The sequence below is a fragment of the Melopsittacus undulatus genome, chromosome 5 (genome assembly GCF_012275295.1).
Source record: "Melopsittacus undulatus isolate bMelUnd1 chromosome 5, bMelUnd1.mat.Z, whole genome shotgun sequence".
NCBI lineage: Eukaryota > Metazoa > Chordata > Aves > Psittaciformes > Psittaculidae > Melopsittacus > Melopsittacus undulatus.
This window is the reverse complement of record NC_047531.1, coordinates 36,944,723-36,960,935: the sequence shown is the minus strand read 5'-3', so window position 1 is coordinate 36,960,935 and position 16,213 is coordinate 36,944,723. Positions and strand designations below refer to the sequence as shown.

General features: G+C 39.7%; 1 protein-coding gene across 1 annotated transcript in view; it reads left to right on the top strand.

Annotated features, from left to right (window-relative positions):
* Positions 1–16,213, top strand: part of GRIP1 (glutamate receptor interacting protein 1) — a 325,658-nt gene that overhangs the window by 228,168 nt on the left and 81,277 nt on the right. Inside the window, exons 3-4 of the mRNA XM_034062764.1 lie at positions 11,863–11,998; positions 13,004–13,149. Of these exons, the coding sequence (XP_033918655.1) occupies positions 11,863–11,998; positions 13,004–13,149 (282 nt within the window). The remainder of the gene's footprint in view (positions 1–11,862; positions 11,999–13,003; positions 13,150–16,213) is intronic.

The window sequence follows — 16,213 nt, the reverse complement described above, 5'->3', positions numbered from 1 at the left end:
GAATGGCAATCACAGATGCTCAGTGCCTGATCTCCATGGAAATTTCCCAGTGAAGCAGACCTCTGCCAAAAAGGGTTGATTTATTAAACCTGGGGTAGTTCATAAATCCAGTTATGATGGATAACTGAACTGCACGTGAACTACTCTGGTGTGGGGATCCCAGCCTTTCCAGGCTTCTGGGCATGTGGCACAGCAGACAGCTGGGAGCAGCCCAGTGTAAGCAGCAGTGAAGCAAAGAGATACAGGTCACAGGAAGCAGAAGTTTCTTTCATTTTGAAATCATCATAGGGTGGTATATGTGGAGAAGATAAAAGTTTCAGAATGCACTTGTTTGTGTAACTTCGGAAACTTTTGTATGAAACTAAAACCATTATCAAATGTAAAAAAACCTCATTTTTCCCATCTTTTTTCCTCTAGTTCTGGTTAGCACATTTTACTGTAAATGATAATTGAATATCTCTGTGGTGAGGCCTCTGTGTTGAGAAAGGCCTGGTAAGTTCCTTAAGTGTTCTCATAAACTTAAAATTATTTAGAATTTAAATGTTTCCTTTTAAAACCATGACAATATATCCTTTAACAGCAGAGGAGGAAAGAAACCAGGACAGTCATGTCTTGTGAGGTGTTTGCATGGCATCAGCAACCTGAAGAAGTGCTCACAAGCAGGCAGTTTCCTTCTATTTAAGTGACAGGTCTTTTCACAGGCAATCTTAGTTTTAAAAGAAGTGTTTCCAACAAGTGAGCTTCGTGTTGGGCACTTTCCCCTGTTTGCATCCTTGTTTCAATTTTGTTTGTCTCTTTTTGCCTGAAATTAAAGATGTCATTGAAGCCTCCAGGTAGTACTGTTTAGCTGAATCTGTATGTTTGGTGCCATTTGAAGATTTAAGCTATTTCTTCAATTCATAGAGACACTTACCTCTCTGTACAAGCTAATATGATGCCATTTCAGTTTCTGTGCTAATTCTGCACGATATGCTGGAAATTCAGATAACAGAAGAAATCACATAGGTATATTCTTGCAGCTGTGCATTTTACTGTTCTGCTGCAGTGATTTGTTCAGCAAGCTTGACTATCTAATAAGTTGTTTCATGCAAATGAAAGCATCTGTCTTTGCCATTAGTTCATTATGAATACATTAAACCTTAGGGAATAAGTAGAGATTGATTAGGGAGTTACAGAGTGCAGGTTAGAAGCTAAGAAATGCCTAAATTATTCCTTTTCTTTTTTTTTCCTGTTTGATTTTTCCCCTGTTGGCAAATTTCTTTACAGCAATAGTAAATCCTCGTGGATTTTAAGTGCTTATTGACAGCTAAAGTCATCACCATTCTGTGATTTTGCACAATTTAATACAAGCCACTAATTTGTTTTATAGCTCTTTAACCCAGCTTTTCCTTTGGCTTTAACTATACATTTTCTTCATCCTGAATGTTGAGTAAGTTAATGGTCCTTTTGTCACAGGCATTTTTTTTCTGCTATAAACACCTAATAAAAAAATTCAGTGCTTCCTGTTTGTGAGGTGCTGTATCCTAAATTCCCTCCTAAGCCATCCTTGTAACTTTAGTTTTCTTTCAGACTGAAGGATAGAAAAAAACTGTGTCATTGTTGGGTCACTTTTAAAAACATTTATAGCTATGCATTCTTTCAGCCTATTTTTGCACTACCATCTTCCAGAAGTGGGTATTTCTGGGTTGTGGTTTTCTGCAAAGGTACAGAGAGGACAAAGGACAAAATGTGTAGGAAGTATCCGCTCTCATTTTCCATTTTTGTCATTCATTCTCTTATTTCCTTTTTTTTTTTTCCCATTTTTTGTATTTCTCATCTTTCCAGGGATTGTCTGATCTTGCACACAGAGACCTTGATAAACACTTTCATCATGTCAAATATCTCTCAGTACTATCAAATAGAAAGATAGGGTGTGCACATCATTCGACTTTGTGTGTTGTACAAACAAAAATGATATGACTTCTAAAACCTTAAAATCTTGAAGCTTGTCTGGTCCTTAGTGCAAGTACTAGGAAAAGTTCTACTGTCCCAGTCCTCCAAATTTCAGGTTTCAAAATACATATTTGAAAATTCACCATCCATTGTTTGAATACCTGCACAATAATTTGTCTGAAAAGGAGTAACAGCATTACTGTATTCTTTCTGATCCTTACTGCTTCTATTTTGCCATTATACTAGTAATCTCAGGTTCACATGATAAAAAAGAAAACTGATGTTTTGTATTAACTAAAATATTAAATTATGTTACAGCCATAGACTGGAAGTATGTTTATTAAAACTCAATGACAACTCAAATAGAGAAAGGGGATCTGATGGCACTATTGCTAAAACCTACCTGGTAGCCACAGGATATTGAACGATTGGAATAAGCTGCAAAACATGTCTTAAATGGCAGAAAACTTAGCAATTCGGGCAGTTCTTAATGTAAAATGGAAAGAAGATTAAGAGGTGATTTGAGTGGAGGTGATAGTTCTGCATCTGCAGGGAGATCCTGGATGTCATGGTGGTAGTATAATGAGATCTTTAGGCTTGAAGGCTTGTTTACTCTCAGGTCAGACAGAAATTACCTGTGCATGTAGCAGATTTTCCATCACATGGTGCTCTCAAAGCCACGTTGGATATAAAAGGTAATCTGTAGCTGCAGATATCACTATATCATTATTCTGTGCTTGTGTCACTCAGGAGATCAGGGAGAGAGTTGTTTTCAGTGCTTCCTTCCTGCCTTGAAATGCACAAATGCAATCAGTCCTGTAATCAGTCCAGGCTGATCCATTTTGTTAAATATAGAAAGCAGAGGAACTGGAACAGTCAGGCCATGCTTTTGTGACCATGTCCCCTGAGTACAAATAAACATGATTTAACAAGTTTTCTTGGTGCTAATTTCTCTATGAAGGAAATACATCAGAATTATGGGAATAAGTTTTATGAATCAAAAAACACATTAGTGTCAAAGCTCTGTGCTGTTCTGCACAGCAGCCTTTCCACTAGCAAGGGAGGAAGGTTACTGAATCCTTCATCCAGTGCAGACAGAAATCTAGAGAAGACTAATGGTGTGAAACTCTGTCATTTCTTCATCAGTAATGTTTAACAGAGGTGTGCAGAGGTGGTCAGAGTAGCACTGCTGAATGGCACAAGCCATACTTGAGTTTAAGGCTTGGTTACTTACAGCATGAAGCAAACTTTTCCAAAGGAGACACGTGTTTCATGGGGGAGATCTAAATTTGAGATAACTCTGGCCGTAAGCTCCAGCTCAAAAGTACCTTCTACTACCCATTCCCTCCCCAAGCAAAAAAATGAAAAGAGAGATATGAGCTCTAGAAAGCCCTGTAATTTCTGTAGGAGAGGTTGTGAAGGTTGAGACCATTGAGTTGGTCATCACTGTGCTTGTTTTGCCCTACTTTCTGATGTGTTTGCTTCCCAAAGCTCCACCTTGACAGTTCAGTGAGCTGCTTTGTCCCTGCACATGTTCAGGGATTTGACTGCCACCACAGATAATGTGGAAGCAGAAAAATTATTGAACTTCCTGGAGCCTAGCAAGTGCATCAAGGTGGAGTGGGACCTTATCCGAAGATAGGAAGTTGATCACTGAAGATCTCCAAGTGTGCTGATAGTGGTCAATGGATAGCATAGATACACTCCCAAAGGAAGCCATCAATGAAAACACTAGAACTTCACATCTCGCTCAAGGAAATAATGCTACATCATTGAGCAAGTATGTATTTCACATAGCATGTTTATTCCAACCCTTTTGCAATGTGGCATATCAGTGATAAAAATATCTTTTTGGTAACAATGAAAAAAAATATATTTTGTGGTTGTGATTCCACTAAATCTGTGTCTTCTTGCAGTAATGTATTAAAAAATTTTATTTACTGAAGCCAGATGTTTGAATATTTTATGAATTTATTAATACTTTTTCCTCTAATTGTATTTCTCTGCCAAGGTTTGCTCAGGGTTTATGAATAGTAACTCTGTTATTTTTGACACAAACTTGAAACATATCTTACTTTCTAAATCCATTTTCATTAAGATATGTTGGTTGTTCTTCAATATACTTACAAGAATTCAAGCTTGTAATTTGATTCTTTACTTATAATAGGAAATACTAAAACCTGTATGTTTTCAATTTCCTTCTGCACAGATCTTCTCTATTGTATTACATTGTGCCTTATGGACATCTACAGAAATTAAAAGAATCAGAAGCAGATGAGCAAAAAATGATGCAAAGATAGCTTAAAAATAAGAACCCCTCCAAATGGCGTGGCAGCACTTTCTCAGAGGCAGTGATTTTTCCCTTCCCCACTGTTGGGCTCTCCTACACAGTCCAAAAATAGGTGGAATGAAAAAAAAAGGAATTGTTTGCACATCTTTCATTACTAGGTGCGTTTATTCCTCCATAAGCCTTGTCACCAGGCATCTCAAGAAAACACAGGGAGGGAAGAGCTTCATCTTGTTCTGACTATGTGGGGCCTGGTACTTTCAGGCCTTGATGTAGAGTGAAAAACAAACTACAGAGAGAACCCAGTGGTCACTGACAAAAATTCCTAGTAGCCCCAGCTCTTAGAAGAATCAGATGCCATCATCCATGTTGAGATAACCCAAGTTGATCTCTTTGAATGCCCGGTATCTGCCAAAGCAACATCATGGATAATTTTAGGCTGCTAGTACTTGGAATGCTTGGGATTATTTTGGGTATTGGCTTGTATTCTTGATATTCTGGCATTATTGTCAACCCAATTGTGAGCAAAACCAAACTAAAAAAACATACTTGAAAGCTGCAGAGAGATCATTCTTACTGCTGTATGAAGCTGCTTCTGTGTAAAAACTGATCTTTTATCAGGCCATGCCATTTTTGCATTTTCTGGCAAATGTTTTCTACTAATTCTGTCTGTGAGGGGTAGATGCAGACACAAGCAGGATGTTTCATCGTGAGCATCTGCCCTTGGTAGCACAGCTGTGCTACTGCCAGAGAAACACTGGGACAGCTTGTTATAACTGCACTGTAGGCTGTTGTATGACTAGACTGGGATGGAAGTGTTAAACCTTTGCAAGGTACTAGTAGTTTAACTCAGTCGCTGTAAGAAATTAAATGCAGTTCTCCAACAGCTGATTGTGATTTTTTCCCTATCACATTTACAAAAAGCAGCTGGTTTTGTAGGAAAGGTCTTATTTGTACAGTCCTGCTAACTGTTTCACTCTGAAATGTAATTACTGCAGTTACTGTGGTCTGCATCAATAACACTGTCATAGATCAGGTGTTTCTTCCAATAGTCTTTTGCTAAGAAATTGATGAGGTTCTTGTTGTTAAGAATGAAGAAGCTTTTTTATATCTGTTACCGGCTTTCAGTTGCTGGTTATTTGATCTCAGGTTTCAGATATTTATATTAATTTCTAATCTTTTACTTATAAAGAAAGTTTCAAATGTAATGCTTATATCTGATGCTAAGTTGAAGACCATCCCTGTTGTATGCCTCGGTTTGGGTTTAGAGAGAATTGGCTTCCAAGGTATCTGTTTCTGTGCCTTAGAATACGAAAGTGTATCTAAAAACTAAATAGTGCAAGAACTAAGCTCTTTTTAGGTGGGAAACCAGCAAACCCAGATGTGAGCTGTGCTGCTGTGTCCTGCAAGCTTGGTGTTTTCTGTGACTTACATGATCATGTCCTGTATGTCATAGCCTATGGTTGATCATAAAATACCACTATTTGCTTTTCTATGTCATGCCTAGGCCATGCAACAGTTTATAAGTGCATTTTCCAGTTTGTAAGCACTGGTGGGAGATATTTGGGGTTTTGATAAGATTTCTGCAGTGGTAAAGTCATCTTGTAGATGCTTTTATAGCTGGGGAGAAAAAAAACAAAGAGAAAAAAAAGCATTGTCTAATGCTGTCTAATGCCCTGTACACAACCAAAATAGCTGTCAGTATAAACTGAGTCTGTTTTAGGCAGGTTTTTGTAAGTGTCTGCACCTTGCCCATCTGCCTTGCTTTCACTGAAAACGGCACCACATTTCTCCTTATCCAAGTTACTAGAGTTACATTCACCTGGCCTCCAACCCAAGGCAACCTGCACTGCTGGTGGTTTAAGTTTATAGTCTCATTGCTGTAACTACAGTGTGTAGTGCCTTATAGATGTGCTTTGATGCACTTCAACCCTCTTTGCCTTCTGCTGTAGGTTGATGGTTTCTGAACTAGGACTGCTCTGGGGATTGTCCCTCCACAGGTTGGAGGAGGCAGCATGGAGCAGTTTAAAGGTCAGCTTCGTGTCTTCAGATTCTCTTCACCAATGTGGTTTTGTTTGTTTGTTTTTAATACAAATTTAGGTGGTTTAGGACATACTGACAGCCAGTCAGGAAAATGGCTACAAGGAATGGAGTTGTTTCTCATCTCTTGAGATCCCTCTTGTCACAGAGAAATACACCTATTCGTAGGACTTGAAACAGTGAATAGGTGTGATGTCCCCAGTATAACAAACTGCTATCGCTTTCTGTAGAATTGACTTCATATGATTTCTTAGTTAAACCATGAGATGCCTACTGGGATGTAAAGCAAAATGTTTCCTCCGCAGAATTTTTGCTGACATACAGAGAAATCCATACAAGGACAGCATTGACTGTATTTTCATCAGGCTTACCAATTACTGACTTAATGATTATGTGTGTCTTTTGGTAGGAAAAGATCAATGAGAGCAAGGGGGTTTGGGGGTTCATTTGAGGGTTTGGGTTTTTTTTTAACGGTTAAGTTCCATTTATGCCCTGTGCTGGCTGCACTGAATAAACTTGTTCAGTAGGTGGAGGATGCAAGCGCTTGACCTGACCATGTAGATTTTGGGCATTTTCTTGGATTTAAAAATTAAATTTTTACAGGACAGATGGAAAAGACAGTATCTGGAATGAAGGCAAATATTTGTCAGGTTTACACTTTAATACGTAAATTAGGGCATGAACTTGTAGTAATATAGGAGATAGGTGATAAAACCTGCGAGTAAGAGTTCTCTCCGCTTTTAAATGTTGTTTTGAAAGGAAAACCAAACCAGCAACTCTCTTCTGTAGTCTAGTATTTAATTTTCTTTTCCAAGAAGTGAATATATTCCAGGTTCAGAAAACTCATGAGTCAATTTCTTTTCCATGCTTTTTCTTCCTTAAAACATGCTGTTTACATACATCAAAAAGCAGGAAATTACAAAACATCTGATCATATATAAAATTCTAGAAGCTTTATTGTGACACTGTTTGCCTTACAGAAAAATTAATTTGACATGATATGTCTTGGATTTTATGTACTTGCAAGTTATTCTGTTTATTCCTCTTCTTTCAGTAAGATTTGTCCACTCTTGTATTTGAGCATCTGCTTGTCTTTGAAGTTTTCTTCTGCAATGTTGCTATCCCTGTAGTCTTCTAGGTTGCAGGGCAAATCACAGTGTTGGTACAGCAGCAGGCCCTGCTGCAGGTCAGGCACACACAGTCACAGTAACGCAGCAGCAAACCTAAGAGAAGCATTCAGACCAGGAACTGAGAAAACAGCAGAAGCATAGTGTTCTTTTTATAGTTCAGCTCCTGTATATGCTTCATCTTACAGGACTGGAGATCCAAAGCTCTTTGAAGCAGAACCTTTCTATTCCATCCTGTATCATTCCATGTGTGTACAAGTACGCATGTTTGCATTCCCCTGTGCCAAGCCCACCTCCAGTATTCAGCAGAATCCTCGAGCCCCATACCAGACGTAGGCAAATGCCAGCAAAGCTGTGGGATAACTGGTGCAGCATGGACTGGTGTGCCCAGGATCACCGCATCAGCAGCAGGAAGCAGTGGAAGTCCTAGGGCACTCCTGAAACCTCACAGCAGCCTTCCAGTATCTGAAGGGAGCTTATAGGGATGCTGGGGAGGGACTATTCATTAGGGACTGTAGTGACAGGACAAGGGGTAATGGATTAAAACTTAAACAGCAGAGGTTTAGATTGGATATAAAAAAGAAATCCTTTACTGTAAGGCTGGTGAGGTACTGGAATGGGTTGCCCAGGGAGGTTGTAAATGCTCCATCCCTGGCAGTGTTCAAGGCCAGGTTGGACAGAGCCTTGGGTGTCATGGTTTAGTGTGAGGTGTCCCTGCCCATGGCAGGGGGGTTGGTACTGGATGATCTTAAGGTCCTTTCTAACCCATTCTGTTATTCTATGAAACCCTCTCTAACCTAGGGGAAGGCAGGACTCAGCGGGAGCTGTGTTTCACCAAGTGCTGCCTGAATTGTTAATGGTACGTAGGGAAGAAGTTCTCAAGTGCTTTTTTTCAACTGAAGTGTAAAATGGTATTGATTTGGGCTTTTTACAGACTTGGAACCATCTTTTCTCTACACAGTTTCGTTTTAGAATAATTCATTTGGTTCATATCACAGAGCTGTACTGCAGGAGTGGTGTTCTGATATTTGATACTTCATAAACTGTTATGGAGTAAGATGTTTCTTAAGCTCTTGTTTTATATTCAGTTAACCACTAAGGAAAAAAACTGTAATTTCAGTTCCTCTTTTACTCATAATTTATAAGAAATCTGGAAATAACTTCTTTGCCTTCCCTTCTAAAGCTGGGCTATGCTAATATTATTAGCAATGTGGCAGTACATGTAGGGAAAAGCAGACCCCAGAGACTTCTAACTGATTAGGAGTTTGCTGATTGGCATATGTAATGAATTATGAGTGAGGTGATACATGAAGGAGTATCACCACAAAGAGTAACATAGCATTGCATTAACTAGAAAGCAGACTGACCTTGCACTAATTGGGGAATAGCGCATATGTATGGGATTGCTTGTTGGATTGGAAACAATGTCCCAGGATTGTTCTGTTATTGGGCATTTTTATAGTACTCCAGTGTAATTAGTCTATAATAATAACATCAAAGCAATGCAGATGAATAAACATGTATTATTTAGTACTATAAGAACAGTAATAGTGTGCAATTTAAGAAAGCAAGACGAAAACAAGAGAGATGTGGATATCAAGTGGACCTGGTTCAGAGCACTTCCAGGAATACCAGTCTCTGATAAGCAAAACTACTGGTTTAATTTCTTCTTGCTATGATTATGTACAACAAAAGCTACAAAATCTTTTGGAGGGGCAAACCTAATGAAGCTATTTAGTACTCCTGGATGAAATTATCTGTCAGTTAGCAATGTGCATTTCATAACACTTCCTCATGGTGTTGGTGCAGCTTTCTCTCTTGCCTACCAAGGAAGAGTGTTTAGAGGTCCCTGTTGTGAGAAGGAACAAGTCTTGTCATTACTTTGCATGCCAGTAGTTGCAGGGAACTCTATGATCATTAGCTAGTTTAAAACACTTCATAGATCATCTGTTCCAGGTGTCACTTCAGGCAGCAGAGTATTTCCCAGCACTGTATTGCAAGTTCAGAACCTATAGAAAAGCTCAAAACACATGACAGTATTATGCTACAGCAAACTGTTAGGCAGCTTAAACATGGGAAGTTTAGATTGGATATAAGGAAGAAATTCTTGACTGTGAGGGTGGTGAGGCACTGGAATGGGTTGCTCAGGGAGGTTGTGAATGCTCCATCCCTGGCAGTGTTCAAGGCCAGGTTGGACAGAGCCTTGGGTGACATGGTTTAGTCCCTGCCCATGGCAGGGGGGTTGGAACTGGATGATCTTAAGGTCCTTTTCAACCCAAACTATTATATGGTTTTGTGTGCAGTGCATTATTGATGTCCTGTATACACTTTCTGGTAAAGTGTTTATTATAAACTAAACAAAAGCAAAAAAAGCTAGGTGCTGAGAACCAGATTATAATACTTAGAAATACAAACGAAGGATTCAGCTTGGGAGGTGTGGGAGAGAGGGGAAGGAATTTTCCTGTTGACTCTAGATCTCATGATCGAGCAAACGCTGAATAAACAAGTGTGACACACTGACAAAGCACCAGAGGTTGTATTATGAGTGCAAACGTACAGTATTTTTGTTTGCAGCAAGTACTGTGACTAACTCTTGTAATTATTATGAATACTGGCAGCTTTTCATAGAACTGAAAGCAGCAGCATTTTAGTCCATAACATCTCCTACAGCTATGCAACATGTCTACATGTTCCGATGCAGGTAATCACATCTGTTCTTTCTGAACTGTTGAAAAGGCCAGATGTGAGCAAACGTTGTAGAAGCTCAACAGCTTCCAAATGATCTCAAATGATGGTGTGGTGTCAGCCAAGTTGGGGAATGTACCAGATAACTGTGTTCCTGTCTGCTTCTGATGACCCATGCTGCTGACTGAATACATTGCAGAATTTTGTCTTAGAAGCTTTTGGACAATTCTTGTGCAAACACTCAAGTCCTGCTCTATAATGGTAAAAATGGGAATAGCTGAAGTGAGGTCATCATCAGCTAGAATGGAAAGAAGAGCCTGCCAGCCACTAAAACAGAGCAGGAACATTGCATAGGATGATGCTAAATCTGCAAAAGATTCAGTAATTAACCCGATTGGAAGTTCTTGCAAGGTTTACAGGATACTCCATTGGGGCTGGAGTCTCCTGAATGCTTTCCTCTGCCTACTACCATTACCTTTGTATTGCTCAAGTCTGTCAGTTCTCGTTAAGGGCAGCTGCTGTTCATCTTGAGGTGAAAATGCATCAGGTTGTTATCTCAGAGCCTAATGTTTGTATGGTGCTTATTCTAGACCTTACTGCTGAACATGCAAATGTATAGAAGAAACTTGCTTGGGTTTTGAGTGCCTTTTATCTTTAAATATGCTGCCACAGCAAGATTGCTAGCACAGTGCAGGCATACCCTGTATACAGTGTATATGATGTTTGTGTTTGACCGTTTCACGTAAAAGCTGCATATTAATGCTGAAAAGAAAGAGAAAGATGGATGATCTTTCCAGGATTTCATCATTTTCTAGGTGGATCTTTAGAACTTCATGTATTTTTCCAGAATACCTGGGCCGCTGGTGGTTTTAATAGGTTTTCTCTGGCTGGAAACACTGGACATGAAGTATGATTGCGTTATGGCTTTCCAAACAGTTGCAGTCCTGCTGGAGCTGTGTACATGTTGATTGCCTTGTCCATTGCAATAAGGACATGTCATTTCGAGAGTTTGAGGCTTTCCATTGCAGGTGATCTGCATTTTCAGAGGTCTGTGGGATTAGCTTGGCATTTTCCAAGAATACTAAATGGGCAAACTGCAGAACAGGGTATCCCAGGCAGCGTGTGGGGGAAATATAATATGCACTTACAACTATGAAAGCCCTTCACTTACCTTACACCTGTGTCGTGCTTCAAGCCACAACAACCTGTTCTGCAGAGAGTTACAGTGAAGATATATTTGTGTAAGAATAACAAGTAAAACCATTAAGATCTGATGTATTTCATGTCCATCTGGATCCTTGTTGTGCTAGGTTGTATTGATTGACACTGACACCTACTAGTGGCCTCAAAGTGAGCCTGAACCTAAATTTTCTGGTACTGTTATATCATTGTGTTTTTTACTGTTCCATTTAATCAGTTGAAGTACTTTATAAAACACAGAGATCAGGGGGAGAAAGCAGAAAATGAGAAAATACAGCTTCTTAAAAATGTGAAACAACTACCTACCATTTGTAAGTGTTGCCAGACTTTGTATTTATTGCCTCTGTATAGTATCCTAGCACACTGGTGTAGTTTTTAATAACCTTTTACAGAACATATGTCTCAAATTTATCTTTATGCAGAGCCTCGCAAGCAGAACTTGCGAATTGTAACATAAAGAATCTCCAGACGTACACGTTATTTCTTATTAACACCCACAATGATTTTCTTGGGAAGTAGATGTCATTTTAGAAAGGCAACATCTGTGTTTTCACGTAAATTTTAATAATGCAAATGATTTTCTTTCAACAGAAGAATTCAAAGGCTCAACAATAGTTGAATTAATGAAAAAAGAAGGCACCACCCTAGGGCTTACAGTATCAGGTGGAATCGACAAGGATGGGAAACCAAGAGTATCTAACCTTCGTCAAGGAGGAATCGCTGCTAGGTAACTACATCTCAAGCCACAAAATGTATTACATGATGTGATTGCTTCAGAAATACATACTGCATCAGAAAGGTCACTAACAAATATGTGACTAGATGCATCTATAATGGCAGCCCATCAGGCTCAGAGAGAAATGGCAACAGCTGGCCCCCCTCTTCCCTCAAGGCTATTTTGCCAGAAACTAGAAATACCAGCGAGATATTTGAAAGTCATCCTAAGACTAATTAAGTTTCTTTTAAATTATATGATATTTCTTATATATTTTTTGTCCTTGAACAAAAACTTGGGAGAAGTGGCATAAAATAGTGAAGCAAAAAAATGAAATAGAAAAACTAGCCATAGTACTATTATATGTAACCATATATATAACCATAACTATCATATATCATGGAAAAAGTAAACATAGTAATACCATTTTTTATTAAAAAAAGGGGCAACAAAAATCAAAACCCAAAACCATACTGTTCATCAGCTGGTTTTAAGATTAAAGAGAGTCTAAAGTCATAGCTACCTTACTCACTACTACAGTGGAAATAAAAAAGCTGTTATTCATGAGTGAAACAAGTCAAAAGGTAAAGGTTAAGCTAAGTCCTTTGAAGTAACTGAGCAGAACACATTCATCTGGGCTATGGCCTGTCTCCTGTAGCTGCGATGTTAGCTGTGTATGCAACTGTTGTTAAAAAAAATGGGTTTGGATGCTTCCCAAAGAGATAGGGACATAAAGAAGACAATTTCCCAGATCCTATTCCCAAACTACTCAAATCATCCAACTCCTTTATTGTACAGCTGGTTTTGTACATCAGAAATCAATAACGCAACACTCTTCTTATTTTGATATTTAACAAGATTAAGATCTTAAAATGCTACTTTCTGTTTGAAAGATGAGCTTATTTTAATCTGGAAGAATGGAAACGCATTTCTTACCTTCACTAAACTGTACTTTAAAGGATTTAGTTTAGTCCAGCAAATCTGTCTTTAACAAAAGGAATATGTATTTTTTCCTAGGAGTGACCAGCTGGATGTAGGAGACTACATCAAATCTGTGAATGGAATCAACCTGACCAAATTTCGCCACGATGAGATCATCAGCCTGCTCAAGAATGTTGGCGAGAGGGTTGTTCTAGAAGTGGAATATGAGCTGCCTCCAGTCAGTAAGTAACAGCAGAGCAAGTTGTAACCTATGCAGAGCAGCAGACATGTTGTCAGTGGAGAGATGGGCATGGTTGGTGTCCTGGGTTTAAACCACAGTAGTTGGTGATCTTCATATTTGGTAGTGGTTGTTTTCTTTAATTTTTTTTCCTCTGGCTTATCACAGAGCATGGAAGCAGTATGAGAGAACTAGCAGTACAGGGGGATGCTCTCAGAAATGCACAGGTGTTTTTAGAAGCATAGATGCCATCAACAACAGGATTGAGTTCTCAGCCTTCACTATTTTGTTATTGTTGTTCATTTGTTTACAATTTTGAATATTGGGAATCAGATTAGGTAGATTCCAGGGCAAGAGAATCTTTCTTGTTACAGTAAGGTCTTTTGAGATGAGACCAATGAATATCTGTGAGTTCTGCCTCTGCATTTTCCTTCCTTCCTTTAATTTGCAGCGCCCTCCTGCTCTCCCAGATAAACAACATACTTGGGGACTTTTCCAGTCATTTCTGACATCACTTCCAGGCAGCATCTCATTTCTAGAGCAGAAGACGCAGTGGGCTAAGCCATGGGGATACATAAACTTGCAAGAATTGTGTGGCTGAAGCAAGGGCTTCTCGCTGAGCAGGATTGTCTTCAAAACATAAATCTATGCCAATGCTGAAGTAACAAAGTGCTACTGAACGGTTTCCTTGCCTCTCCTTTGCTCATTCTTTTTGTGCTTATGTCTTTGACTGTGCATCTGTAGGGGAGAAACAGTGGGAATTGAGGCTATCAGGTATGAAGTGAAAGCCAGAGAAATGGTGAATTGGAAATCTGGGACCTAAAGTGAAAGAGTGGCTGGCTGACACCACCACTAGGCATACATTTGAAAGAGTGTGCGCTCCTTCATGCTGCTCACTGGAGGAGACAAGATACTGTTTGCTGGTGTTCAGCCAGGAAAATCTGCAGAGCCAACTAGGAAGCTCCCGTCTCCTTAAATAAAGACTTTCCTCGCAATAGATGCCAAAAAATCCATCACTCTCTTTGATGCTCAGGGGTGGATGAACTCCCCACCGCTTTCTAGCAGCTGCAGAGCTAGTCTAATCACATACTTGGTTTTTTATGACCTCCTGACAGCCACCTTAATATGTTTTGAATGTGCTGTGTTGATTAATGTTTGCCTGTGGTAAGGGAACTTTAGAAGCACTGTATTTGAGTTAATGAAGTCACCTGAGTTCAGAATTACTTTGCTGGTGATGTAATTGGTTTATGAGTATTATTTGGTTTGCACTTATTAAGTGGCTTCCTTCTGTTACACCTGCATTTGGCATATGTGCCTCTCTTGTCCACTGAAACAGGATTTTAGCATGCTAAATTACAGTAGCGATCATAACTTTGTCATTAAGTCCTTGGAATTTCTGACTTCTTTTTACACGCACACTAGAAAAGCCAGACACAGTGACTTCATTATACACAGATGTTTTCCAGTAGGTTATGCGGTGAACTCCTGGCACCACCTTCCCTGCCCAATACATAATGAAATTCTACTGTTGCTCTTGTGGCTGCCCCCTCTGAGAGAGGACTACCATGGTTTCAGAGTGGGGAAATGTCAGAGCTTCAATAAAGATGGATTAAATCTGGCTGAGCACTAGTAAATCCCACTCTCCCTCATGCTTCCTTCCCTGTCTGGCAGTGTTCACAGCAAGAGCTTCCAGCTGCTATTTTCAGCATGAGCCATCTCAATGTTTTTAACTGGACCATGAGCCATGCGTGTTGCCTTTTGTTGTCACTAGAGTCTTTAAAAGACTCCTTTCTCCTGCCAGGGTGAGGCTGGGGTGGACGAACAGCCACCTGGGAGGCTGTTGCCCAAGTGGAAGGATGCTGTGTTGCTGAACTGTGAATTTTGCCTGTCCACAATGGAGGTTACAGGCCACACCAAGCAGATTAGGAAGTGTGGGTTCAGCTTGAGCTACGCGCAGGGCCACTTTCTGCTGACAGTGAAAGCAAGAGTTGCCTTCTCTCCATAATTCAGTCCTTTTCAGTCAGTAAGATGTTTCCAGCTGGAAAGGAATCAGCCACATGTACTTCAGTAACATGGTCCTGATCTTCAAGCTCTAGCTGGAATTACTGTAATACAGAGCAATGCTTTGGAGGGCTGTCTTTCACCTGTTTTCCTAAGGGGTTTGGATTTACGGGATTTCACTGGGTTGTTCTTCTGGTTTCCTGCAGTAACTTTTTTAATAATGATTGAAAGATTCCAAAAAAAAAAGTACATTACAGTACATTTCATAGAAGTAGACACTGAAGTGTCTGTTGAGATCCTCCAAGCAGGGGAGTCCTCAAAAGGAGAAGCATGAAGCACTTAAAAGGGTACCACTGCTTCCTGGGGGCCTTTTCATGACCTCCCCATCTGTGCAGCCTCTGGTGTCCATTCCCTACTCAGGGTATCCTAATGGGAGACATGGAAACTGATTACTGCAGGCAGGAGCATTAAAGGACATAAGTTTTCATTAGTTCTGCTGCTCACGGAACAATTATTTTATAGAGGGATGGTTTTTTTAATGTTTATGTGCATTGTGCTGTATCTTCCTGGAATCTGGGAAGTGTGTGTGTGATTTTCCCCAGTGTCCTTTTCCTCTGGAAAAGGCAGCTCTTACAACCTGCCAAAGTCTTTCCTGTAAAGAAATAAACTGGCAACTGGTCTCTTAGCAGCAGTGGTTTCAAATTCTGTGCAGTGAATTATCACACCCAGATGTGTTGGTGTGTGCGTTGGACTTCTCACCTCCTCACCCAGCTGCACACCGCTCCTTTAGTGCTTACAGGGGATATACTGACTCGACTACAAGTCAAAGAGGTTTTTTTCTCTCTTACCAATGTTGAGGGAGCATGTTACACTTCAAAAAAGGAAAAAAAACCCAAATCAAAGCAAAAACCAATCCTTATGGTGCAAAATGCTTTCTGCTTATTAACCTAGTAATCTAAGATGAGAGGTACACCTTAAAAATCTCAACTGTCTTGACTTTAATCCAAATCAGTGTTTTCATGGCTGCACAACCAGCTCCAGGTAGCTTTAAGAGTTTGTCATTTTTG